General features: G+C 40.6%; 1 protein-coding gene and 1 long non-coding RNA gene across 2 annotated transcripts in view; both read left to right on the top strand.

The window, feature by feature from the left end:
* DUSP10 (dual specificity phosphatase 10) overlaps positions 1–17,290 on the top strand; it is a 40,790-nt gene extending 23,500 nt beyond the window's left edge. Inside the window, exons 3-4 of the mRNA XM_055581934.1 lie at positions 12,070–12,441; positions 16,155–17,290. Coding sequence (XP_055437909.1) covers positions 12,070–12,441; positions 16,155–16,420 — 638 coding nt within the window. The 3' untranslated portion in view covers positions 16,421–17,290. The remainder of the gene's footprint in view (positions 1–12,069; positions 12,442–16,154) is intronic.
* A 2,479-nt stretch (positions 17,291–19,769) lies between these two features.
* Positions 19,770–26,385, top strand: LOC129653932 (uncharacterized). Its single transcript, XR_008715293.1, has 3 exons — positions 19,770–20,778; positions 21,428–21,631; positions 25,333–26,385. It is a non-coding gene; the product is annotated as an uncharacterized LOC129653932 (long non-coding RNA).
* Positions 26,386–26,990: the final 605 nt, after the last annotated feature.

The following is a 26,990-nucleotide window of genomic DNA, read 5'->3' as shown; positions in this document are numbered from 1 at the left end:
TTAATGAATAACTTGCCTGGGCTTTCCTCTGTTTGTTTGTTTAGCAATGCTTCATTAGTTAAACTCCTGCGCTGCAAAGCAAAGAATGCTTTCCCCTCTCTTCAGAGACCTAAGCAAGCATGGAGAGTATCTGCTTGAGCTCTTGGGGAAAACATGGCTTTGTGTTTTATAGCTCTCTTCTCCTGTTAACATTCTTCCCTCTCTAGTCTTCCAGCATGATCTCATGGATTTTTTTTTCCCCCTTCTTTAATCCTTCCTGGTGGATTAACCGGTATTGAGCTTTTTAGTGAACAGAGGAGAAACCCTAACATGGTATCGAGTGGCCTCCCTGATACACAGAAAGTCTCCAGCTAAACCTTTCTTCAACCCAGACAGAGGCTGCAGGAAGGACAGGGGTCAGCACTGATCCACAGGGAGAGTATAACTAATGAGGAGACATGTGTTTTGGGGAAGAAATGGGCTCCTCTGCTTGTAGCTGGCTTGTGGCACGAAGGTTCTAGAGATTCCACAGGCATGCTTTAGGCAGCTTTCCCATCTTGACCTTGGACCACTTCTGGCTTGAATTTGAGATACGGTACCTACTTGAGCTGGCTCCCAGGGGTCAGATTCTCAGGCAGTCCACAGCCATGGGTGTGGTACTTCAAAAGTAAGCATTATAATTTATATTTTCAAAAAGTAAGCTATATGGGAATTCAAAGCATTGTTGTGTTTGTCTGCTTGGGCTGCCATGACAAAATACTATAGACTGGGTGCCTTCAAGAACAGACATTTATTTTCTCACCATTTTGGAGGCTAGAAGTCTGAGATCAGGATATAGGATGGTCAGGTGCTGGTGAGGTCTTCCTGGCTTGCAGATGGACACCTTCTTCCTGTGTCCTCAATCTGAGACACACACAGAGGGGCAGACCAAGGTATTTGGTGTCTCTTCTTATAAGGTTCTAACCTCCTTTTTAAGGACCCCGCCTCATAACTTCATCTAAACCTAATTATTTCTCAAAAGTCCCATCTCCAAATAATATCACATTAGGGATTAGGGCTTCAGGATGAGAATTTGGGTGGGGACAGGGGGAGACACAGTCAGTCCATAGTGGGTACAAAACGTGTATTCTGCAAAAGGAAGGGTATGAATTTTGCCCAGGTTTGGAGTATAGATAAACTGTACCATCTGCCAAATTATTAATAACTTTTTTCTCACTCTTCTCTCTCGTTCCCTTTCAAACTCATATTGATCACATATTACAGACTTCTAAACATTCAGGAGCTTCCTGATGAATTTAGATTAACATCCCAATTGCTTAACGGCTCTCAGAGGCCCTCTGCAGACTCCTGGGCCGCCTCTGGTCACTCTTGCTCCCTCATTCTGCTTCATCACATTCTGTCCCTTTGAGTCATCAAGGCCTCATGAGTGTCCTGCCTTGGCCTCTAGTTGCGGTCCTCTCTGCCTCAACTGTTCTCCTGAGTCCCCTCCCCTCCATCCGTTTTCCAAACCAGTCAATCCCTTTTTATCCCCAGAGAGGCCTGCCCTGAAACCTGATCTAATCGGCCCCCTTTCACAGCACTGGAGAACTGGAGGGCACCTTATGGCCCTCATCGTCATTATCTTTTTATTTGTGTTTTATATGTTGATCATCCATCTCTTCCCATCAGACCCTGACTGGTGGGGAGGGAGAGAGGAGGGGAGAGGGAAGGGGCATCATGAGCCTGTCACTCAAATCTCAAAATGTCTGGGAGGACTTGCTCTCAGATAAAAGAGATTTTCTAAATTCTTATTTATATATTTGACTGCGCTGGGTCTTAGTTGATGTCTCCAGGTTCTTAGTTTCCTAACCAGTGATTGAACTTAGGCCCCTTGCACTGGGAGAACAGAGTCTTAACCATTGGACTGTCAGGAAAGTCCCTAAAAGAGATTTTAAAAGTTGTGTTCATCAGGTGTGTCTGTTTAGAAAACCCATAGGCCTGAGCTGTATGTTCGAGATGTGCCTTTCTCCCTGGGAACTGGTTGGCCTGGGATGAAATAGGTAAAGTTTAGATGTGGATGGACCAGAAGGAAATCTGAACTTTCAATGTTTTCAGGAACGGGAGGATTGAACTTGGCTGTCTTTCTATCAGCCCCTCTATATACTCAATCTGTAGTTTGATAGGGACACTTTGTCGCAGAAAGTTGTTCCCTTGATTGAATCCCAAAGCTCTGTCTTTAAAAGAAAAACTATTGCATTAATTTCTTTAATTGGCATTTTTGTGAGTGGATGTGAAGCTCAATCTCATGGCAGATGAACTCCCAATGAAAATAAGGACCATAATGTGGGACTTTGGACAGACTGGGGGAAGAAGGGTACAAGTAGACCCATAGAGGTCAGCTCTGACCAGTGCAGGCTTGGCCTAAGGGAGCATGGATAACTTCTCTTGCCCCTCAGGCTGAAGAAGCGACTTGGAAAAATCAATTATGCCTACCCCCTGCCTTCCAGGTTGCTGCTGCTGTTGTTCAGTCCCTAAGTCATATCCCACTCTTTGCGACCCTATGGACTGTAGCCTGCCAGACTTCCCTGTCCTTCACGATCTCCTGGGGTTTGCTCAGATTTATGTCCATTGAGTTGGTGATGCTCTCTAACCATCTCTTCCTCTGTTGCCCTCTTCTCCTTTTACCTTCAGTCTTTCCCAGCATCAGGGTCTTTTCCAATGAGTCTGCTCTTCCCATCAGGTGGCCAAAATATTGGAGCTTCAGCTTCAGTTCTTCCAATGAATATTCAGGGTTGATTTCCTTTAGGATTAACTGGCTTGATCTCTCTGCCTTCCAGATGGTGCTTCCTGAAACTTTTAGGAGGCAGAATGGGGAGGGTGATGTAAAGATGGTGTTCTCTACACTAAGGGGCCTCATGGTGTGTGTGGTGGGGTGGGGGACAGGAGGGAGGCTTGACCACTTTTCCCATCTTCACTTCAACTCTTTAAAAATAGGTTTCAAAAATATTGTGCCGATTCATTGGACATTTAAGCATCAGACATGTTCCAGGTAGAAGCTCCTTTTTGTTTTCTTTCCAAAGTGTTTTGTGAGAGAGGCAGGGGGAGGGTGGGGAGGGAGAAAGAGAGGCCAACACGGGCAGGCTGGCAGGACCAGGGGTCAAAGGGTGTTTTTCCTTAAAGTCACAGTGACTTCTGCCAAACCTGAGGGGTTCCTGGCTGTGGGAATTCAGCGATCTTAAGTTTGAAGCCTTCTCTCAGAAAAGTCATCTGCTCATTAAAAGAACACAAAGCTGTTTAATTGTTGTCTTTGTGGAAAATTGTATGACTGTCATCAGCTGTTGCTTCTGGCAGTGCTTTCTGTTCTAATGTAAATAAATGAGGTAACAGATTTAAAGAAACAGGCTGTATTTACATACTTGGAGAGCGAAGTATGCTCTCAAACAATCTGCCCGTGTTCTTCAAATACACACAAATTAAACTGCTCTATCCTAAACGCTAGTTACTCATTAAAGCCTTAAAGTACAAATGCTAAGAAGGGGGCAACACGAGTGCACCACCTTTCAAGGGTAGTAACAAGAAACTGCTTTTTTTTGTGCAGTTGAGAGCTACTTCAGCAGGCTGAAATTTAATCCCCAGCTTTCTTCTCCACCAATTCGGTAGTGAGGTAACTTTTAAAAAAAATTCATTTTATTGAAATATAGTTGATTTACAATGTGTTCATTTCTGCTGTACAACAAAGTGATTCAGTTATACCTAGACACAGAGTCTTTTTCATATTCTTTTCCATTATAGTTTATCACAGAGTATTGAATTTACTTCCCTGTGCTATATAGTAGGACCTTGTTATTTATCTGTTTTATGCAAAATAGTTTGTATCTGCTGATCCCAAACTCAAAATTCATTCCATGTTCAACTTCATTTTTGTTGCTTTTTGTTTGTTTGGTTTTGTTTTGATTTGTTTTTAAAGTAGCTTTATTGATCTATTATTTAAATACTATAAAATTAGCTCACTTTATGTTCTGTTGAATTATAATTGACATATATTACATTAGTCTCAGGTGTAGAACATAGTGATTCAATATTCTTATACATTGCAAAATGATCGCCGTGCTAAGCCTCATTTCCATCTGTCACCATACAGAGTTATTCCAATATTATTGATATTCCCTGTGCTGTGAATTTCATCCCCATGACTTATATATTTTACAGTTGGAATTTTGTACCTCTTCATTCCCTTCACTTTGTCTGTCTCCTAACAAACCAAATAAACAAACAAAACGAAACCGAAACAGACTTATTAGATATGGAGAACAAGCTGATTGTGGCCAGAGTGGAGGGAGCAGGGACAGCTTCTGAGCTGAGGATAGGGTGGTAGGGTTAGAAGGAGAAACTTTTAAACTTTGACAAAAACATGCCCTTGTCAGCGTTTCTTGAAATGCATACAATTAAAGCTTCATTTTCAGTTTTTATAAATCAAAGATCCTAAGTCATTGGATCTTTCTGACTCTGTTTGCTTTCTTGAGGTAAATATTTAGGCAGGAATTAACAACAAAAAAATTCTTTCCATTAAGGGCAGTATAAAGATTCTGTCAAAGAAGGAAGTGATATATTTTAAAACACAAGAAGTCAGAGCCCCCAAACAAGTTAATAATTGGAAGTATAGAAGTATGTAGAAACAAATATTTAGCTGAAAGCACATTGCATCTTATATAAAGATTTAGGAAAGAGCAAAAATTATTATAGCTCTTGATACATATTATAGCTAAGTATTAGCTGATCCAGAGTGCTAGATTTTATAACCTACTGAGTTTTTATAGTAGAAAGGATGGCAAATAATCTGGAATGTCTATTTCAAGTAAGCATTAATAGTCTAAATTATGATTTTTGTCCAGCAGAAAATTCAATGAAAGGACCATATTATTAACTCAAAATTTGAGAATATTTTGGCATAAATTTTTGAAGACTTTTCTGTGTTTTTTTTTCCCCTCTCAAAACATCACTAAATATAACTTTGTTAAATTACTATTAAATATAAAGATAGGGGTAATAGTTATTTTGGAAAGACAGTTTTGTGAGGACATTCTTGAAGTAATTTCCACCTATGATTTGTCACTAGGTAGAGTAGACACCCGGAGAAGGCGATGGCACCCCACTCCAGTACTCTTGCCTGGAAAATCCCATGGACTGAGGAGCCTGGTAGGCTGCAGTCCATGGGGTCGCTGAGAGTCCGACATGACTGAGCGACTTACCTTTCACTTTTCACTTTCATCCATTGGAGAAGGAAATGGCAACCCACTCCAGTTTTCTTGCCTGGAGAATCCCAGGGACGGGGGAGCCTGGTGGGCTGCCGTCTATGGGGTCACACAGAGTCGGAAACGACTGAAGTGACTTAGCAGCAAAGTAGACACCAGAGAGATCCTTTCACATATCTTTTAACTTACCTAAATTATTTCCAAAAAGAGATTGATCACCCATCCATGACTGAGAGATTGATCTCTTACCTACAGTTATTGGTATCAAATATATCAACAAATCACCTATCTTCCTATAACATATAGCTAAGTCCTGTATACAAAAGGATTTAAATCAGGTTATTCCTGCACTCTTTCCCTGATGCCTGGTATATAACAGACTACCTTCTACAGTTGGCTTTGAAAATACATCTGTAGAGAACTTGTATCTCCTATTAGAGAGAACAGACAGTAAAAAATCCATGAGTCAAGGGACTAACAAATGAACAGATATATCTTCCCAGAACACAAATATTGCCCAAATAATAAAAATGTGCTCCTTTGAATTCAAGATCCTAATTTTTCTTAAAGAGTTTTAACCTTTATGGTAACTTGTTGCTTATGTTTTTTTCACACATTGGACAGTTCACATGTAAGCAATGAAATGACAGCATTTTAAGGGTCATAGGGATACTCTTCTCTGACTCACAGTCTCCACCAGCAACACGGTTGGATTCAGCCTTCTAAGTTCCTCTCTTCCCCTGGTAACAAAGTCATTTCTTTTATCCCTTTTGTTCTTACCTTACACCTGGTGACTCAGTACTTTTGACTCATTCTCCCTCTTTAATGCAACCTCTCTTAGGAAAGGATATGCATTCCCTGGGGGCACAACTGATCATAAAACAGTTCAGGTGATACCTTCTGGTATTGAACTTGAAACCATTCCTACCATAAAATCCCCTGTTGCATCTATGACTTATGAAGACAGTTTCTTAGAGAATAAGAGGTAGAAGTAATCTTTGTGGATCTAGATTATATGCCTAATATCCTATAATATCCTAATATTCCTCTCTCCTGTTAAGGTGGGTGATTTTCTTTCCTGAAAAGTATGAAACAATCCCCGACCTCCACCCCCACTCCCCCACCCACCCACCCCATATTCTGTCTTTGAGACTTTCAGCTCTGGAAGCCTGACATCAGCTCCAATTTATTCAGGCTTTGTGAGAATAGGATCTTGAGAGTCTGCTCAGATGGACTCCAGTTTCCACAGAGGACCCACAAAATAGTATCCATAAGGACCCATTTTCTAACAATCGCTTTCTCATTTATAGTGGTAATAACTCATGTAGCATCTTATCCATATTAAGGGCTCTAAGACATAAACACTACTGTTAGCTCCACATAATGGGCATGGAAGTTGAGGTGCAGAGGTGTTAAATAACTCACCAAGGTAACACAGCTAGTTAGAGAAACCATGATTCTCAGCACAAGCAGTCTGGCTCCAGAGTCTATGTTCTTAACTACTATTATCAAGCACCTCTTTACTTTAGAAAACTAGTTACCCAGTAAGAAAATCTAGACAACAAAAAGTGACAAAGAATATGCTTGCAGCAGGCTTGTAGCAAAGTCCATCTTGTACCCCCTTCCACTTTTCTTTGGATGTTCATGCCATTTGCTGACCTTCAGTGAGCATTTTCATTAGATTTCTGGAAAATGCTCTCTTTTCAACTTAGCGTACAGCCAAAAAGCTGGTATGTCAAAGTGCTGGCCATCGTTGAAAGATGGAAATGTCTTGCTTATAGATTCTGCATTTGGATGCAGTTTCTTTAATTTGCCACCCAGAGCACTGCTTCTGAATCACATTACCGAGGGCTCTTGTGTTTCTAGGGCTGGGATAGCCAAAACAGCTACAGGAGCTGAAATGCATCTATAAAGAGAGGTTTCCCACTTCAGCTAGAACCCACTGCTTCAGTGGTACTCTCACCTCACTGACCTTCTGTTGGAGGAAACGCACCAGTTGCATTTTTACGTGTTTTGTGGGGGTGCTGTGTATTCTTTGTTGTTGCCATTCAGAATCCACATGCTGACCATACTCATTTTGGCAGAGAACCTGGTTTTGAGATAAGGTTTGAAATGTTTGCCCCCAGTTCTGTTGCCCATGCCTGGGAAATATTTGCACTGATAATTTCTCGAGCAGTTTTGTGTCTATAGAGATCACTCAGCCAGTGGGACTTGGGGGCACAGGAGAGAGAAGGGGAGGGAGGGGAGAAGAGGGATTTTATTGAAAACACTCAATTCTCCTCTGGCAAAACCAGGAATCCAAAGACATGCAGACTTTTCTTGGGAAAGCTAGGACAAAGAAAATGAAATCAGATTTCATTGTTTAGGAAACATAGGATGCTGTTGCTTTCTTTATAATAAAAGTATATTATTTAAACTATAAAATTGCTCAGATACCTTGGTTCCTAGTTCATTTTCAATAAACTTTTAAAATAAAAACTCTGGAACATCAGTTTATTTATCATTTAGAGTCTTTATATTAAGCAGATTTTTTTCTGGATTATAACCTCATATCTTAAAGCTCTTTTATTCATTCAGTTTGTACTTTATTTTTCCTCCTTTTCTGGCTTCTTTAGAATTTTTTTTTTTTTTTTGAGATATCTAGTTTTTTTTTTTTTTTTTATGAAAATGTAGTTGATTTACAATGTTGTATTAATTCCTGGTGTATAGCAAAGTGATTCAGTTACACCTATATACACATTCTTTTTTAAAATTTTCTTTTCCATTGTGGTTTGTCATAGGATATAGTCCTCTGTGCTATACAGTAGGAGTTTGTTGTTTATCCATTCCATATATAAAAGTTTACATCTGCTAACCCCAACCTCACACTCCACCCCTCCCCCAAATTCCTCCCCCTTGGCAACTGCTAGTCTGTTCTCTATCCATGATTTTGTTTCTGTTTCATAGATCGATTCGCTTGTGTCATATTTTATATTCCACATATAAGTGGATATCACTTGATATCACATGGTATTTGTCTTAGAATTTTTTTTTAGATGTTTAAAATGGTAGTTTTCCAAAGTTATGAAAAAAGTGCTTAATATGTGCTATATATTGTTTCAAAATACTTTATTCTTATAAATCAGTTTAATTCTCAAGACTGTCGATAAGGTAGGTGACCCTGTTTCACCTGCCGGGAAACGGAGAAGCCGAGAGGTAAGGACCTTGTACAAGGTCTCATTGCCAGTGTTTGGCACTGCTGGGATTCAGTCTGGCCTCAGAATCACTGCACTGCGTTGAGGGTTCTCACAAACTTCAGAGTCAGCAGATCTGCTGAAAGTGAGGGCAGCAGCAATGATGACATTGTAGTAATGAAATATTACTTATCAAATGCCCGATCATATGTTTACATAGGTATCCTATACCACAGTTCTTTGGGTAGGTGATATTATGCCCACTTCACAGATCAGCAAACTGAGGCTTAATGAGGAAAAGAGATTTGTACCAGGTCTTACAACTCTCATGAGGCAGAATCACAGTTGCAGTCTGTAATTGACTGTCTCTCACCCTTCTCTTAACCACCATGCGACACTGCTTCCACTTCAGTTGTTAGTTGTCATCTTGTAATGCTCCTATGTTGTCTTAACAAATACAAAGTAATCAAAACTCCTCATGAAGTGACTAGTCTGTTCAGCTTCTATGGGATGTGGTGAGGTAGGGTGGAGGGAAAGTTGTTGGAAGAGAGAACCACATGAGCCCTCCTCCTTCCCTTCACTTCCAAAGCCCTAAGGGAAGAAAACAGTCCTCCCTACAGACATCTCTCTCAAAGCTACTACTATAAGATTCTACTGGTTCATTTTGCTGTAAGCACCATCCTCAGAGTTCTTGAACTGCAGTATCTTGCTGTGCATGACCCTTAGGGAGAACTGATGCTGACATTGGTCAGCAGACTGGCAGTTGAACAGACTGTTTGTTCATATCCCTCAATGAACGTTTCCTTGTCTAGTTAATATGTGTGAATTAGAATATTTCCTTTTCTATGCACTCTGCCTCCAAAGATTCTATGAACAGAGTTCCCACATGGCTTAAACATACACATAATTTTGCACGTGAGCACCCCCTGGGATCCAGAGCATTTTGTGTCTGTCTGTCTCCAATTCCCTCTCTTCCCCTCCCCCATGGGCTTTTTCCCCCCATTAGGCAAATGGAAGGCTCATGCCACCTGTTAGCATTACGTCATTGGCTCCCCAGAACACAGTTGCACCAAAGGCCTTAAACAAAGTAGTTCTTCTTGTATTGTTTGCACTCAAAGAGCTGATATCATGCCAACTGATGTCATTGTATGTCTTTGTGTAACTGCTATGGCAACTGGGCAGGTGGGGAGTCTCCAGCTGATGTCATTGGGGAAGGAGGTGTAGAGACAGAATTTTAAAAAGCTCTATGCTGCTTTTTTTCTGTGTGTGTGGTTTTCTGGCATGCAGTTTTTTTTTTTTCCCCCAAACTAGCTGCTTTTAAGACAAATTACAGCTTGAGTACCCTAAATAAGAACACAGAGAAGTCTCTCCGCCCCCTGACCTACCCCCTAAAAGCTTCTTTTGAGTTTGTTTTGTTGTTCTGTCCTCTCATCTTATATGGAAAAGTGTAACAACTGTCCTTTTCTTAAGGAAAAAAAAACTGAACTAGGTTCCCATCACAGAACTGGTGTGGAACTGTTTACTAGGATTTTATGGAGCCAAAGCTGAGCAGACTTCTAAATAACTCTTCAGTCTCTTTCGTGGAGCTTGTGTTGGTGACGGTGGGTAATTTCAAATTCTTGTTTAGGTATATTCACTAATGAAGTTTTTACTGGTAATCTCCATTTCTTCCGTCTGCTTGAAAAATGATCCCTTTGGATCCAGACAAACTTTTTATTTTAATCATTATTTCATAGCAGAATAAACTAATAAGATGTAAAGGCAGAGTTTAATTCTAGAAATTAATTAAAATGAATTTGTGGCTCTTGTTTTTCTTTTCAAATAGGCTTAGACACAGATGGTCATGATACCACTCCTTTCAAATCATCTTTGAGTCATGGCTGCATCTTAATAAAAATAATGATTTCCCGGGTTTTTACAACTTGTGTGCACTGGCTGTGAACAGCACTGAGACTTGGTCTTGGGGTACAGCCTGGAGCTTCCTGATGTGGTTGGCAGAGATGAGACTTGAAATGGAGAAGGACATAGATTCAGAAACTGGTGAACAGTTCAACTTCCTTTATTTATTTTAACACAACCATATCCTGTTCACACTTATGTTTCCTCTCTTATCTCCTCAAACTATCAAGAGAGAAGTAAGGCATCCATCTGGAGGAGAGGGGGAGTGGTAAATGTGTTCTGATGACTTTCAGCTTCTAGGCAATCTCCAGCTTCTGCCTGTGTTCAGAGGCAAGGCCAGAGTGTATCTGATGGATAAGAATTAGAGCTCACTGAGTAGGTAATATTGTCAACTTTCATTTCATAGCCCTTACATGTACATTGTGTAATTTGACCTTCATAATAATCCTTTTGGCTTACCCACAAACACATCTAACAAATATTAAAGAAAAAGTTTAAGCAATAGACTATAATCCATACATTTCCTAATTTAAACTAGTGCTCTTTTTTGCATGGTTCTTTAGCTTTTGATCATGTGGATGGTGAACATTTTTGAATCAGATTTTTTCATTTAATATTAAATAGAAACATAGTCTATTTTCGTAGTCCTTTCACAACTTTGAATGGCTACATAATATTGCACTTGGGTGACTGACAACTTTTCTCTTTTCAAAAATGTTTTTGTTTCTTACTTGGCCTTTCTAGAAAACAGATACTGCTGTAGTGAACATCTTTATGCATCTAGCTGGATATCTTTGGTCAGATGATTTCCTTAAGATATATATTCCCATAAATGATATTGCATTTGATGAGGGGGAGGTTTTCATACTTTGTATGGATCCCTATATGCTGCTGCTGCTGCTAAGTCGCTTCAGTCGTGTCCGACTCTGTGCGACCCCATAGACGGCAGCCCACCAGGCTCCCCTGTCCCTGGGATTCTCCAGGCAAGAACACTGGATTGGCTTGCCATTTCCTTCTCCAGTGCATGAAAGTGAAAGTGAAGTCACTCAGTCCAGTGCGACTCTTAGCAACCTCATGGACTACAGCCTACCAGGCTCCTCTGTCCATGGGAGTTTCCAGGCAAGAGTACTGGAGTGGGGTGCCATTGCCCCCTCCGGATCCCTGTATACCAGATTCCTAATCATACTAAGAGGTATATGCCATTACCCTCATTTTACAGATGAGGAATTTGAGGCCAAGAGAGAGAAATTAACTTATCCAGATCACAGACCCAAGAAGTGGTGGAACTGGGATTATAACCAAGATAATCTGGGTTCTTCTAAGGTCCTTGCTTGTAACCACTCTCTTATTTGGGAGCAAACTTGGCCTTCTGGGTGAGGTGAGCTTACAAAGGGTGCAAGTCACACACCTCCACTGCCCAGTTAGTTACTGGCAGAAATTCTACACCCGAGGAAGCCATCTGTGCCTTCCTGGGCTCCTAAAGTGCAAGGTTGTATATAGGCCACTGAGCATATGACTCTTAGGGGCAGATCAAATGTGCGGCTAATGAAATTACCTGATGCTTCGTGGAACTCTTTCCAGGGGAACATGCCCCAGTTTGTATAAAAGGCACAATTCCAAAGTACTGCATGCAGCCTCCAAAATTTGTCCTGGGTCTCCCAAGGGACTTTCATTTGTGTTTTGATTTTCTTTCTAAAACTGCAATAAGCAACTACACGCATTCATTCTTCTGACAGCTCTGAAGTTCGAGGGGGGAGTCATTCTCACTTCCTGTGTTTGTGTTCCAGGTGGACTTAGCAGTTTTAAGCAGAACCATGAAAACCTCTGTGATAACTCCCTCCAGCTCCAAGAGTGCCGGGAGGTGGGGGGCGGCGCGTCTGCGGCCTCGAGCATGCTACCTCAGTCCATCCCCAGCACCCCCGACATCGAGAACGCGGAGCTGACACCCATCTTGCCCTTCCTGTTCCTTGGCAACGAGCAGGACGCTCAGGACCTGGACACGATGCAGCGGCTGAACATCGGCTACGTCATCAACGTCACCACCCACCTGCCCCTCTACCACTACGAGAAAGGCCTGTTCAACTACAAGCGGCTGCCGGCCACCGACAGCAACAAGCAGAACCTGCGGCAGTACTTTGAAGAGGCTTTTGAGTTCATCGGTAACTATCTCCCACGGGGAAGTCTCACCTTCTGCCTTCCTTTTCCCTCTGGCTTTTTTGCTTTGATAGCAGGTCCAAGATTTCTGCCTGAGTTGCAGAAAAGCTCCATGGAAGTGCTTTTGGGCTCCCCCACCTGGCGCAGAGTATTCTCCTAAGTCATAACCCAGCAAGTGTTTTGGAGCCATGGTTATCAAAGTACAGTCATTCAACTGGGTTGGGAATCCATTCAGTGAGACCACCTCATGTCTCCAGTTCCCAGTGAAAAATTGGCAGGGGTTAGCATTGAGATGTTCTATAACATCATCTCAAAAGAACTGGTAGAAAGGAAGAAGTTGGTGGCCAAAACAGGTGCGTCGGTATATGGTCTACTGAGATTTCTTGGCATCTTGTAGGGAGTTAAATATAGCCTGCCCTCTGGTGGGCTTCTCTGGTGTCTCAGACAGTAAAGGATCCACCTGCAATGAGGGAGACCTGGGTTGGGAAGATCCCCTGGAGGAGGGCATGGCAACCTACTCCAGTATTCTTGCCTGGAGAATCCCCATGGGCTTCCCATGAATCCCCAGAGGAGCCTGGCAGGCTACAATCCATGGAGTCGCAAAGAGTTGTACATGACTGAATGACTAAGCATAGCACAGCACCGGATCCACAGGTTCCACTTCTGCAGATTCAGCCAACCACTGATGGAATTTCTGGATATGGAGGGCTGATTGCACTGTGCCATTTTATATAAAGGGACTTGAACATCCATGGATTTTATCCACAGGAGTAGAGGGATGCAGGAACCGATGCCCTGCAGGTACTGAGTGCTGGCTGTATTATAAGTATGACACGGGCTTCTAAGCTCATCCGTGTCTCCCTTCAGTTCAGTTCAGTCGCTCAGTCGTGTCCGACTCTTTGCGACCCCATGAATCGCAGCATGCCAGGCCTCCCTGTCCATCACCAACTCCCGGAGTTTACTCAGACTCACGTCCATCGAGTCAGTGATGCCATCCAGCCATCTAATCTTACCTTGAGTTAATTGCCAATGCTTGAGGTCAAGGTAGCATTTGCTGAAGGATCGTTTCTGAAGGATATTTTTCAGAAACATAGTGCTATAGTGAACATCTTTATGTATCACATCAGTGCAAAGGTGGTGGGGGGAGTGGGGAGTAGTATTCCCCTTCTCTTTGCTTTGTCTCTCCATTCTTAAAAGTTGTGTAGCCAAAGGGTGTGAGGTTGAGTGCTCATGAGATGATACTAAATTTCCTTAGTTCATCCAGGCTCATTGAAGTAGGAAAGAGCAAATGGTATAGCCCGTGTAGTTCCCAAGGAGAGAAAATTCTAGCAGCAGCAGGCTTTAATCTCCACAGGGAAGCAACGACCAGCCTAACCCTAATCCTTAACTTTAACTTTTGATGCTTCTAAGCCTCAAACTGTTGCAAGGCTTAAATGATCACTTGGAGAGGACTTCACACTCAACAATTTTTTTCTCAAGTGACTCCAGTCTTTCTTACTACAAAAGAGTGACCCAGCCCTTTTCCTAAATATTGTAGCAAGCTGTCACTGGCCTCTGTCTCAGGAAGAATGCACTCACGTTCAGTACTCCTTTGTCAGAAAAAAAAAAAAAAAAAGCTTGGATTTATCAGCCATGAAGTAGGTAGATTTGCTGTAGAGTTGGTCTGGTCACTTGGCCCAGGCATTTTCTTGCTAATCTTGCCTGGTTTGTAGGGCTATGAAATGTTCAATCTGGAAGGAAATTCTGAGTGGTCACTAAACTCAGAAAAGTAAAGTGACTTCTTCTAGATTATAGGAACTTTAGTGTTAGAGAAGGGACCAGAGCCTAATGCTCTTGACTCCAAGGCCAGACACTGGGGCCAGAAGCGTGGGCAGTGTTTACAAGGCTCTATTATTGGGTTGGCCAGAAATTTTGTTTGGATTTTTCTGTAAGTCAAATGTTACAATAGTTCTAATGCATAATGCTTGTGGATGCAAAGATACCTTAAACTCTTTATTAATGATATCTGAATCAAACCTTGAGCCCCAAGGGAAAAAAGTTTGCATCCAAGTAGATGAGGAACTTCCTGGTTGACATATAATGTCATGAGTGCAACTTTTTGTCTTAGTTCCAGTTGGGGGAAGTTAAGAAATTGTTTTCTATTTAATGAGTAGCATAAGATGTGCTTAGGGTCTAAGGATTTCAATCAAAGCATCCACATTCCTTATAAATTATTCAGGCTTACCCGGTTTTTTAAAAAGAAAACAAAACAAAAAATAAATAAATAGCATTAAAGGCTGGAAACAATTCCACATCACACCCTGCACAGGCACAATTTTTAAATTTTCATTGTTCTATCATTGGGTAAACTGAAATCTTACAGTCTTGCTTTAAGAAAAATACAGCCTGTTTTAGAAACATAATAGCATCCACAGAGAGTTTGATGTAAACTAAGCAGAGTCTAGGTTTAGGATTTAACTATGACAGTTGGTTATTGCTGCGTTGGCTGATATTATTCCTGTATTCCCCTATGCCTGGTTAGTATTACTCCCATTATTCAGATAGGAGGATTGAGCCTCTGAGCAATTACAGGATTCATGCAAGGTCCTCTACGAGGTGGAACCATGGCCAGACCTAGCCCTTTGTGGCTTATCTTCTTTACCCCCATGCTTCCCACTCTTGGGGTGGAGGCCGTTAAATAGTGTGTGCTAAAAAGAAGAAATTGAAAACAGGAGATGCTTTTGTAAAATACTGTTATCTATAAGAAGTAAGTCAAATCTCTGAAGTTTTAAGTTGAAAATTTGCTCAATGTTTGTTTTGTTGATCTATGAGTGGGTAACCAGTAGAAGTAGTTTATGTTAAAATCTGGCTCTCCTTTACATACTCCTTTCCCTGTCTTCTAACTGGTATATTTTTCAGGGATACTCTCTTTGGGATGACTTTTATTGGGTTGGCCAAAAAGTTCGTTTGGGTATTTGTACACTCTAAAAACCCAAATGAACTTTTTGGCCAACCCAATAGTCTAGAAGTGTCACTGAGAATCCATTCAGACGGTGCCCACAAGCTGTTCTCCTGGGTTTTCAATATATCTGAAAACCTTTAAAGTATTATCTTTTTCGATTGCCCTGGATTCTGAGCCAGCACTGGAATTCCTCCGTCATCCATATCATTACCATGTTAGAACAACATGTATGCATGTGAGGGGATTGGACAGTTCAGATGGAGGTAACACTCTTGTCTATTTAATACTAGTTCCTGTACAGAGCAGTTCTACAATATAAGAAAAGAAGTGCTTGTTCTGTATCACAGGTAGGAGAGACATTGTTAATAACACTAGTTTTGATAAATGACACAGTGTGACGATGGGAATTAACATCCTTAATCAGAAGGGTCTACTTAACCAGTGACTGCATTTAGGCTGATTATGTCACAGCTCATTCCTCAGTTGACCACCTTCACCTGTGAAGTCCAGTATTATGGTGAATGACTCTTTCACCTACTCGTCCCTCTAAACGTAAAATAAGCTTCTTATTCAAGCTAATGCTGCTTTTAGCCAGTTCTGGAGGTTGTGACATAAACAGACACAATTAAGTAGGAAATTATACTTAGTTTCCAAACCATTTTAATGTCATCTTTCTCTACAAAATATGACATCATCAAGTCTAGATAAACGTTAACCTCTCTCCTTCCATCTCTCTTTCCCCTGCCCTGCACCTCTTGCTTTTCTCCCTCATTCCAGAGGAAGCTCACCAGTGTGGGAAGGGGCTGCTCATCCACTGCCAGGCGGGGGTGTCCCGCTCTGCCACCATCGTCATCGCCTACTTGATGAAGCACACGCGGATGACCATGACTGATGCTTATAAATTTGTCAAAGGCAAACGACCAATTATTTCCCCAAACCTTAACTTCATGGGGCAGTTGCTGGAGTTTGAGGAAGACCTGAACAACGGTGTGACACCGCGAATCCTTACACCAAAGCTGATGGGTGTGGAGACAGTTGTGTGACCATAGTCTGGCTGGAAAGGATGACTGTTCTCCATGAGGAGATGAAGAGGAAGGAGTATGGATTCTTTCTTTTCTTTTTTTCTTTTTCTTCTTTTTTTAGATGGGGGTAAAGTTTGTGAATGGAAACAAACTTGTTTAAAAACTTTATTTTTAACCAGTGTGAGAAGAATTTAACTTTTGATGCTGTTGAGATTTACTTCCCACCAACTGACAAAGCAGGGAGTCTAAAGAAGTCATTTTTTTAAGCCAACAATAAAAATATCATAAAACCTGTTTCTTCCCCTTTTCCTTTTAAGCTATTTGTAGAGTTTATGATTAACTAGTCTGTGCAGGTTCATAGACCGAAGATACTATACTTTAAACCAATTAAAAAGAACCCAAAGTAAGTAGAAAAGACATTGAATCATGAAGACCTAGGATCTGCCTGACCTGTCCTTATAGAAAACAAAAACCCAACCAAACCAAGCCCTGCTGTGCTCACTGGTGCAAAGAGAAGACCAGGGCAGCTTAAGTGGTCTAAGAACCCTTCACATTCTTTAAAGAGACAAAGGATACTGTTGATTTTGTGTGTTTCATACTCTGGATTACTTTTCTTCCCTCTTTGTGTTTAAGAGATTTTTTTTTTTTTTTCAAATAGCAAGGAACTGACCATTATACCATATGCCTTCACTGGCTTCTTGTGCAATAATATGGTGTTTTGAGTGTGCAAATGAGTTAGAGCTGGCAGCTGAAAAATAGACAAATAGTGCAAAGTTGCCAGCTTGGAGATAGAAAGGAATTTAAAAAAACCAGTTACTTTCTTTCCCACCTTTTTCCTTTTTTTTTTTTTTCTTCTCTTTGATTTGATTCTGGTTACAGTGCCATAAACCTTGTTACATATGTATATCAGAATGTAAAAAAAAAAAAGACAAAAATTTATTTAAAAATATTTTTCGCAAAAAAACTTGGTGTGTTTCTGTTGATTGTGTAAAAATTTTATTTTCATTATATAAATGAAAATCATTTGGAAATGTGTCTTTTTCCTCTTCTTTGCCTCAATTCAAGTTCAAGCATCTCTTACCTCTTGTAAGCTGTCCATGTAACGTAACTGGAAGTAAACACAAATTTTTGATACAGGGATAGAGAGATGAGGGAAAGGAAATATTCTCTGGCCTCAGTGTGAAGCAGAGAGAATTAGCAAGGAAGTGAAAAAGCTCTAGGCGGCCAGGTCATGGTCCCCTCTATTGTCACAGTCCTGCCATCCACTTCTGCCAATGTAATTCCTCTTACAAAGGGGAAACCTCAGGTAATCTCCTTGAAAAAGGTGTGAGGTTTGACACCAGCCTTTGAGCCTTGGTGACCAGGTCACTGCCAGATTGATTGGTTAGAATTCTCTTATCTCCCCAGTGGCTCTTTGATCAATGTCTGTGACCCCTACAATATCAATATTGTAGGGGTCTTGATATCCCCCTTCCACTGTCATTTACCCACTTGGCATCTTTGGTAACTTTAATCAGGAAGTATTGCAGGCAGATTCTTTACCATTTGAGCTGCCACGGAAGACCTGGTATGCACTGCAACACACTGCTGTTTCCTACTTTTCTGCCAGCAAACTGAATTCAACTTCATAAGTACAGCTTCCCCATCACACTTGGTTAATACATAGTTGGTATTCCATGGGTTCCCAGTCCACAGAGGAGTAGGGAGGGGGTAGGGGAAGAAAACAAATCAAACGTTTTCTATTTTTATTGAAAATAGAAGCCTCCAGGGAATTGGCCATAGGGAAGATTCACAGCAAATTAAAATTTGCCCAAGGTGAGTAAAAAAGTAGAATGATTTTGAAATTTCCAATTCTATATGAGTACGTTTGGACATAATATCCTTGTGAACATTTGCCAACCAGTGTTATAATGAAATATTTTTAATATTTAAAAAATATCTTTTCTATTAGAAGTGATTTAACTTTTTGTTTGATTAGCAAAGTAGAGACTGAATTTAACAAGAATTAATTGAAGGCTGTTTTGACTTAGTTTGGTTTATTACAAAGCATTAATAAGGTGAAAAGCAAATTTCTCTTATGGTGCTTTCTACTCTTCAGTCTAACAATTTTCTTGGTGCTAGAACATATTTAAGGAGTGGGATTGATGTGTAATTAGGGATTTAAAATATATAATGATTTACTATATATTTCTTTTTCTTTATTCTAAGTCCAAATATTAAAGTTCTGATAGTGTGAGTTTTATTCCCCCTTTTTTTTCTTTTTAACAAAATAAGAATTGCTATAGTTTCTTGAGCAAAATATGGAAATAATTTATGATTTGTGAACTTTATAACTGTATGCTTTTGAGAGCAAGATTGTCCTAGGGCAGATAGGAATTCTGCCAATGAGCATACCAAGAATTCTGAGAAACTCGTCTTTATTTTACTAATCTGTTTTGAATCACTTAGCCTCTTTCTTCATGAGGAATGTTAACCACTTCGTGAAATTTACATGGATTAACCAAGCCATTGCACTAGAAACCAGACTCCCCAGGTTTTGTTACTAAGTCGAACTTGGGTTTGCTCACCCTCAAGTAGTAAAGGCAATCTGTTGACACCAGGATGTGGTGAAGGAAAGTGCAGTGTTTATTGCAAGGTGTCAAGCAAGGAGTCAGGGCAGCTGATACTTAAAACACCCAAACTCCTAGATGGGTTTCAGCAAAGCATTTTTAAGGACAAGATAAGGAACTGGAGTCCCGAGGTATGTGATCAGCTTGTGCAATTCTCTGATCGATTGATGGTGAGGTGATAGTGCAGCGTCACAGAGCTTAACATTATCATTGCTTAGGTGCCAGTAGGTCTGGGGGCTGTGTGCTCATGAGCATCAAGTAGTTAATTTCTTCTCTTTGATGGTGGTTTTAGCACCTGTGAAACAACTCAGGAAATGTGCATCAATACTATCATCTAGGCACTTCAAAAAGGAGCTAAGCCAAGGATATGAGGGAGGAGTTTGCCCTGGGAAGGTCCCATAGGGTTCTGCTCTGTTACAGGTTCTGAGCCTCATTTGTTGTCTCGGAGCTTTGGGACTGAGCTGGGAATTCACTGTTGTCTGAGAAACAGGGTCTCTGAATAACTGATGCACATATTACTCTCTGAGTCTAGCAAGAATTATTTCATGCTGGATTAATTTAACAATAGAATGAATCTGTAACATATCTAATCAAATAAAAAAACAGGCATTGTTACTTTAAATAGAATCAGCTCCTCTATAAGCATTCCCACCCCCCCCCCCAGTTAATATGTTTCCAATCAATGAATATTAACCCAGATATAGAGTTCATATTTCATGGAAGAGTTTGTGCTAGCAACTTCTGGAAAAGGACATGTAAGGCAGGACATGGGGTGGGGAAGCTGACAAAAGGAGGACATGTACAAGGGAAGATATGAAAGAGGAAATGCACATGTCTGCCAAACCACATGTTGATGGTAAATGAGAAAAGACAACCCTCTGAAAGGTGATAAAATATGGGGAACAGGAGAAAATGGGAGTTTATAGTAAAACAAACAAAAAGACTATATAGAACTAGGAAAACTAAATCACACTTCAGAAGTTGAATAAGATAGAATGCTTGTAAATTGCTCTAACTAGATCTTCTGGAAGACGAGAAGTTTGGCAAGTAAAACTGAATAGAAATCAAGAAATATGGGTGTCACCCTGATTATGAGTAGGCTCTTATAAATAAGCCACAACACATTATATTTTATTCCCCAAGCATTGTAACATCCAATCTCCAGAAATATGGGTTGATATTTGTTTTAAAGCTCTCATTGGAGACTGTCATAATACATGGATGTGGGTGGAAGAGAGCATCAAAAATGATGAGTAAGGATCCAGAAAGGCAATGAGAAGGTATTTAGAAATAACTGTCCAAAACCTATCTGTAGAAGATTTTCTGACTTTACAGAGATTGTAGACTATGAATACCAGTGCTTTCCATTGTTCCTGATTTCCTCCTTTGGGACAAACTTTGCCAGTGTTTGGTGGAAGATACACAGGGTTAGACAACTGTGCGCTATAGTGAAGAAGTCAATGGCAGTACATTGCCTCCATGTTTGATGATGATGATCCACGTCTCTGTGGATCAACAGAGCTAACAGGGAGAAAAGGTGGCCATAAAGTAAAGGAGAACAAGGAAGAACTGTAATTATGTGGAAAAAAATAGTGCCCATATTTGCCTTTTACCAACTTCCATGATGTGGGTGACTTAGAAGTATCCAGTACCCAGAAGTAGCCTTGCCCATGTTTCTGACCATGTACCTGGTGCAGGACTTATGAAGCAAAGGAGGAGATCTGGAAATAGCTTTAAGAGCCACAGTCACAGTTATGGCCCTAAGCCAAGGTGAGTTTCCAGGTCGGTGAAAATGTGCATTGGTTGCAATAGTCATTGGTGCCCTGTTCATAGTATAATGGCTGCTGCTTCACTTCGTGTTCCAATCTCATGCAGATTAACTTTAAGGTGAACCTTATCCCAGCATGAAATAGATAAAGGAATTCTGGGAAATGCAATTTCATATTCAGCTAAGTTGATCTTGCACAAAACCACCAGAGTCTATCCTTTGCCAACTTGCTATCCATTTACACTTCTCTTAACCATATAACTTCCAAACAAAGACATTAGAAAGTGATGTTTCCACCTAGGAAGATGCAGTTATCACTTCCACAGTTGAAGAGATACTAATCCTTTCTCCAAATGAGAGTGCATAGTCTCATGTGTTACTTTATTCATTTGGGGGCAATCATTTCTCCTGTACTTGAGATCTGTCTCTTTGAAATCCTGTAATTTAAATACTGAGATATAAGGATATTGTAGATTGAATTGTGTTTGCCAAAAAGATGTTTTTGAAGTTTTAATTTCAGACCTTGTAAATGTGATGTTATTTGAAAATAGCATAGTTGCAGATGTAATCAAAGTTTTAAAAGGTCATATTGGATTAGGATGGGAGCTAATACAATTACTGGTATAATTGGACACATCCTTCTTATAAAAGGGTGATTTGGACACATACAGAGGAACCAATGCCATATAACTAGGGAGGTGGAGACTGGAGTGATTCATCTAAGTAAAGGAGCACCAAAGATTACTGGATATCACCAGAAGCTAGGAGAGAGACATGAAGCATATTCTCAGAGTCTCCAAAAGAACCAACCCTGCTAACACCTTGATTTTGGACTTCAAGCCTCCAGACTATAAGGTAATACATTTCTCTTGCTTTTAGTTACTCAGTTTTGGGGACTTTGTTATGATAGCCCAAGGAGACTAATACAAAGACTAACCACATTTAATATTAGATGGTACAATAGCTACAGGATAAAAAGGAATTGGTTAATATAAACCAAATATATGTATATCAAAGTAAGAAATGTTTATAACTCTTACTGTCCTATTTTCTACAAGTGATCATGTAATCACAGGTGATAATTATAACTTACTTCTTTTACTACCCATTCCATTTACCCTTTGTCCTCAACAAGCATCTCACCTGCTGCCAGTTCCTTGGCTGTTGGGATAACCTAAATCTTTGTTTTTGATGGATCTGAACCTTTGGCAGTCCTACCTGCATTGGGTTCTTTTGTTGTAAGACATGAGAGCGTAAGAGGTGCCCTTCATCCAGACCTAGTTCTTCCTACTCCCATAGTCCTATAGTAATCCACTTTCCCCTTGGTAGTCACAAGTCATTCCAGAAATACAGCAACCCCATCCTTTGCCTGTTTTTTTTTTTTTTCCTTTAGCATGAGGAGCCCAAATTAGTCAGCAGATAGTATCAACTTCCAGTATAATGGAGCCATTGTTGGATCTCCTAGCAGGTGTATCTGTGCTTTGGAAACTAAGACTTCTAGACCAGTAGAGCACAAAGGTGCAGAGTAGGTAGCACAAATTTTGCAAGTAGATCACCAAAAGTAACAGTGAGAGGAATTTTTTTCATTTACAGCTCTTTTTGGGCCTGTGAATCTTGGATAAGGAAGAAACAGCAACATATATTTTTGACATATATGTTCAAAAATTTACTGCATCTTGCAGGACATTACCCTAGCCCTGAAAAGTTTTCCATTCATCTAGCTCCATAACTGAAATGTCAAAGGTACTATTTTACTGCTTCAGAATGATGAATAACATAGCAAGAGTAGTGAATTCCACAAGTGTGAGCCTGTCACCCCACTTCCTCTGCTGCAAAGTAAGTTCCTTCATCAGAAACAAGGCATTGTGGAATGCTATGATGGTGAATAAGATATAAGAATTCTATAACCCCACAGATACTAATTTTGGCAAAAGTATTCCAAGTGAAGTCTAATCCATATGAGGAGTGTGTTTCTGTAGAGTGAGAGCAAACACTACCCCTTCCATAATAGGAGAGTTCCGATGTAATTAACCTACATAATATAGCTGGCTGATTATCCTAGAAATGGTTCTATTTCAGGGGCTTGATATTTGTCTCTGCTTTGGGTGAGTTGGGTGCTCAGTGTTGGCTGTAGCCAGAGTAGCCATGGTGAATGGAAATTCATGTTACTGAGCCCATGCATAACGTCCATTTCTTCCATCATGGCTATTTTGTGCATGAGCCGCTGGTTAAAGACAGGTGTGACTGAGAGAACCAGACTTGACAGAGATTCACAGAATACATTGTCTTGTCCCTTATTAAGATCTTTCTATGCTGAGGTTGAGCTTTTTGAACATTTACATGGTACATCTTATGCCCATTCAAAGAGTTCTGTCCATTGACTTATTCCCCAGACTTTTCTGTCTCCAGTTTGTCAAGTCCCTGAGAAGCCATCCAAACCATTAGCTACTTCTTGCGAAGCAATGTAGATCCATATTTCTGACTCTCTCTCAGGCAAATGAACAACCAGGTGTACTGCTGAAAGTTCTGCCCACTGTGAAATTTTTCCTTCACCACCCTCAGCCTTGGCCACCCACCGAGTGGGGCTGAGGTGACGTAGCCATTCATTTTAGGATGGTATCGAGATATACAAAACTCTGCAATCAAGGTCAAATATTTGTCTTTCAGTCCACTGGTCACAGAGTACATTCCATGAAGCCATAACTGTGAGTTCAAGGAAGTGATGCAGCAGGAATAGATCACTTGTTTATTTAATTTACTTGAATCTGATTTCACATAGTGCAGTTCCACTTGACAAGCAAATAATGTTATTCCTGCCCAATGTAGAGACTTAGTGGGCCAATAACATATTTCTTCATGAACAATCCAGGTTGTGTTATAAAATAATCATCTATGAGTAAGCTTTCAATTTCAAACTGTTACTCAAAAAATGAATGGTATATTCCTAAAGAAGCTGTCAGAGTTTGGTTCCAAAATCCTAAATGGCTGCTCTATGATTCACCTATCAGGTGAATGGCTTCATAAACAATCCCTGTCTAATAAAGAGCCTTCTAGCACCATGGGATGTACTGGGTATAGATATAAGAGCAGCTTTCAGGACAGCCTTGAAATATTGCAGATACTTCTCTTATTCTGGAGCTCAGTTTCTACACCCAGTTCTAATGTGTGGGTTTTTTCCCCACCATACCAAGTTATTATTGGAAACCAGTTGGGTGTCCTACAATTCAACTAGATCCTGACACTATTTGGAGATAGCACCAGGTGCCACAGGTTAAGGATTTAGTCCTACAAGACTATACCCTCCCACTCCAGACATCAGTCACAAGTCCAGGTTATTACCAGTGTTTCTGAATGACCATCTGAAGATTGTGGGTTCCAATGACACCCTCCCTGGATTTAGTTTGCTAGAGTGGCATAGAGGACTCTGAGAAACATTTGACGTACTAGATTACCAGTTTATTAGGAATGGCCAAGTAGAAGAAATACGCCGGGCAAGATATAGGAAAAGGGCACAGAGCTTCCATGTCTTCTCAGAGCACACTATTCTTCCCAAATCTCTGTGTGTTCACTAGCCCAGAAGCTCATTAAGTCCTGTCCTTTTGGGTTTTTATAGAGGTTTTGTTATGTTGGCACAACTGACTAAATCATTAGTGATTGAACTAAATCTCCAGCCTCTTTCTCCTCTCCAGAGTTCTAGGGTGGGGCTGAAAGTTCCAAATATTTAATTACATGGTTGGTTTCCCTAGTGCCTAGCTCCCATCCTTAGGTGCTTTCCAAAAGTTATCTCATTGGCATGACAAAAAGCACCGGTATCGCTCTCATCCATGGGAAATTCCAAGGGTTTTAGGAGCTCTATATATCAAAAGCAGGAACAAAGACCAAATATTTGTTACTGTAAATCATAATACATCAGGAGCCTTACTTCCTGGTGACTCAGATGGTAAAGAGTCTGCCTGCAGTGTGGGAGACCCAGGTTCGATCCCTAGGTCGGAAGATCCTCTGGAGAAGGAAATGGCAACCCACTCCAGTATTTGTGTCTGGAAAATCTCATGGATGGAGGAGCCTGGCAGGCTACAGTCCATGGGGTTGCTAAGAGTTGGCCATGACTGAGAGACTTCACTTCCTTTCTTTTCTTTCTTTCTAATTAAATTAATAACCTTTCATGTTACTTGGTAGAGTTCATTAGCATGCCCAGTGAGGATATGTGTTCTGTAAAATTCAAGAAAACCTATTAGACACTGTGCCTCTTTCCTTACTAGTAGGAAGGATTAGATGTAATAATTTATCCTTTATCTTTAAGAGAATTCCCTAAAAGCCACTTGTCTTTGGTGCCAGGATAAAGTTGAAGTCTTTATCATGAGGTTACTGAGCCCTTTAAAAACATATATGATTATATAATCTTTGTAAGTTGTGTTTAAATTATAATTATTTCCTTCTGAATCATTTCATGATTGAACAAACCTGAAGCTCAAAAGAGGAAGTGAGCACTTAAGTCAACTTTTTTTTTTTCATCACTACTATCTTAATATAAGCGGATAAATATGTTTTCTCCTCAGCTCAAATATCAACTGGAATGTCCTGGAACATCAAACAGTACATTCTATGCTTAAGAATTCCTCTTATATAGTTAAAAGAGATTTAGATCTAATGGCCTAGCCCACCAGAAGGCTCAAGACCCAGCATCACCCATCCATGGAAAAGCACAGTCTTTAGAAGGAACATGTTTCAGACAAAGGAACAAATTAAAATCCCAGAGGAAGAGCTAAGTGAAGTAGAAACAGACAATCTATATATGAGGAAGAGTTCAGGGTAGTGACTGAAAAGATGATCAGAGATCTCGGGAGTGAAATGGATGCACAGTGCAAGAAATTAGACATTTTTAACAGAGAATTAGAAAATAAAAAGAACAGCCAAATGGAGATGAAGAATGCAATATCTGATTCCTTCCAGTGTATCTTTATAAATACACTGGAAGGAATCAAAAGTAGACTAAATGATACAGAAGAATGGATCAGCAAGCTAGAAGACAGAGTAATGTGAATCAATGATGCTAAACAGAAAAAAGGAAAAAGCATAAAAAAAAGAGGTGAGGACCATCCCGCGTTGATGACTGCCCACAGGAGTTCAAGGTGGCTCTCTCTGGACCTACTGTGGGCCCTGCTGCTGGGCCTGATTTTATTCTCCAGACTTCAACTTTTAGAAAATAAAGATGATCATAAAATCTTAGAAATGGAGGTAATAATACCTGATCTTTTTCAGCCCCTTGGCAATCTCATGGGAAAATTACTTAATGGCTGCTAAGACTTTTCAAATCCAGAGTGCCGTTAGTTCCTGACTTAAGAGTAACTTTTCGCAAGGACAGAAAATCGCTTCATAATGACCCAGCGTCCACACAACTGTTTGGGATCAGGCGGTTGCAATGATAAAGATGCATCTTTGCTCACCCTTGTCCGTCATGTTGTTCATGTTGAGATATAAGGTTGATAGACTTTTGCAATACTCCTTCCACACCCTCAGTTCTAAGATGAACTGCTCCTTTTAATGGTCTGGTGGCAAACTTGTGGGCTTGGCTCTTCAGGGTCCATAAATGTCAGGATGCTTTACTGGGGCTGACGTGGTTTTTCACTCCTGAATTGTCTCTGACAGCCCATGCGTGGCTAAAAGGCCAGGGCATTTTTAGCTTTAGTTAAGCAACACCAAAACCCTCCAGGTTGCTGCTAAATCCTTCTTTTAGTGCTCTTGGAGTGCTAGCTGAGGGCACCATGTATCCTCAGCACCCAAGGCGCCAGCACAGATGGGGCTGCTCTGGGCTGATTCTCCTATATTTAACACAGCCCTAATTACCCACAGGTCTCTGAGTGAGGAGGGCTGATGAGCAGTTCAAGTTCCCTGCATAGAAATAGCCCCAGAATAGTTCCAGTGTTGTTTCTAATTGCAATGGATGAGCAGACTGTCTCATTAATCCTCCCCTATCAGCGTGCAAACTGGCTGCCCCAGAATAGCCCTGAGCTCAGCCAGCCCGCAGCCGGTGCTGGGGATGGTGGTTTTGTACATATTTGGAGAGGGAAGGATCTTCTCCCCAGGGATGGATGCATGTGTTTGGGGGTGAGAAACAGTCTATGAATTCCGGAGTTTTGGGTAAACACAAAGACAGGCTGCAGAAAAGTAAAGATTATCACATCAGGTCTGGACAGCCTTGGTTCAGACAAAAAAG

This window comes from Bubalus kerabau, chromosome 5, assembly GCF_029407905.1.
Source record: "Bubalus kerabau isolate K-KA32 ecotype Philippines breed swamp buffalo chromosome 5, PCC_UOA_SB_1v2, whole genome shotgun sequence".
Taxonomy (NCBI): Eukaryota; Metazoa; Chordata; class Mammalia; order Artiodactyla; family Bovidae; genus Bubalus; species Bubalus kerabau.
Note: the sequence above shows the minus strand (reverse complement) of the source record. Positions and strands in the feature narration are given on the sequence as shown.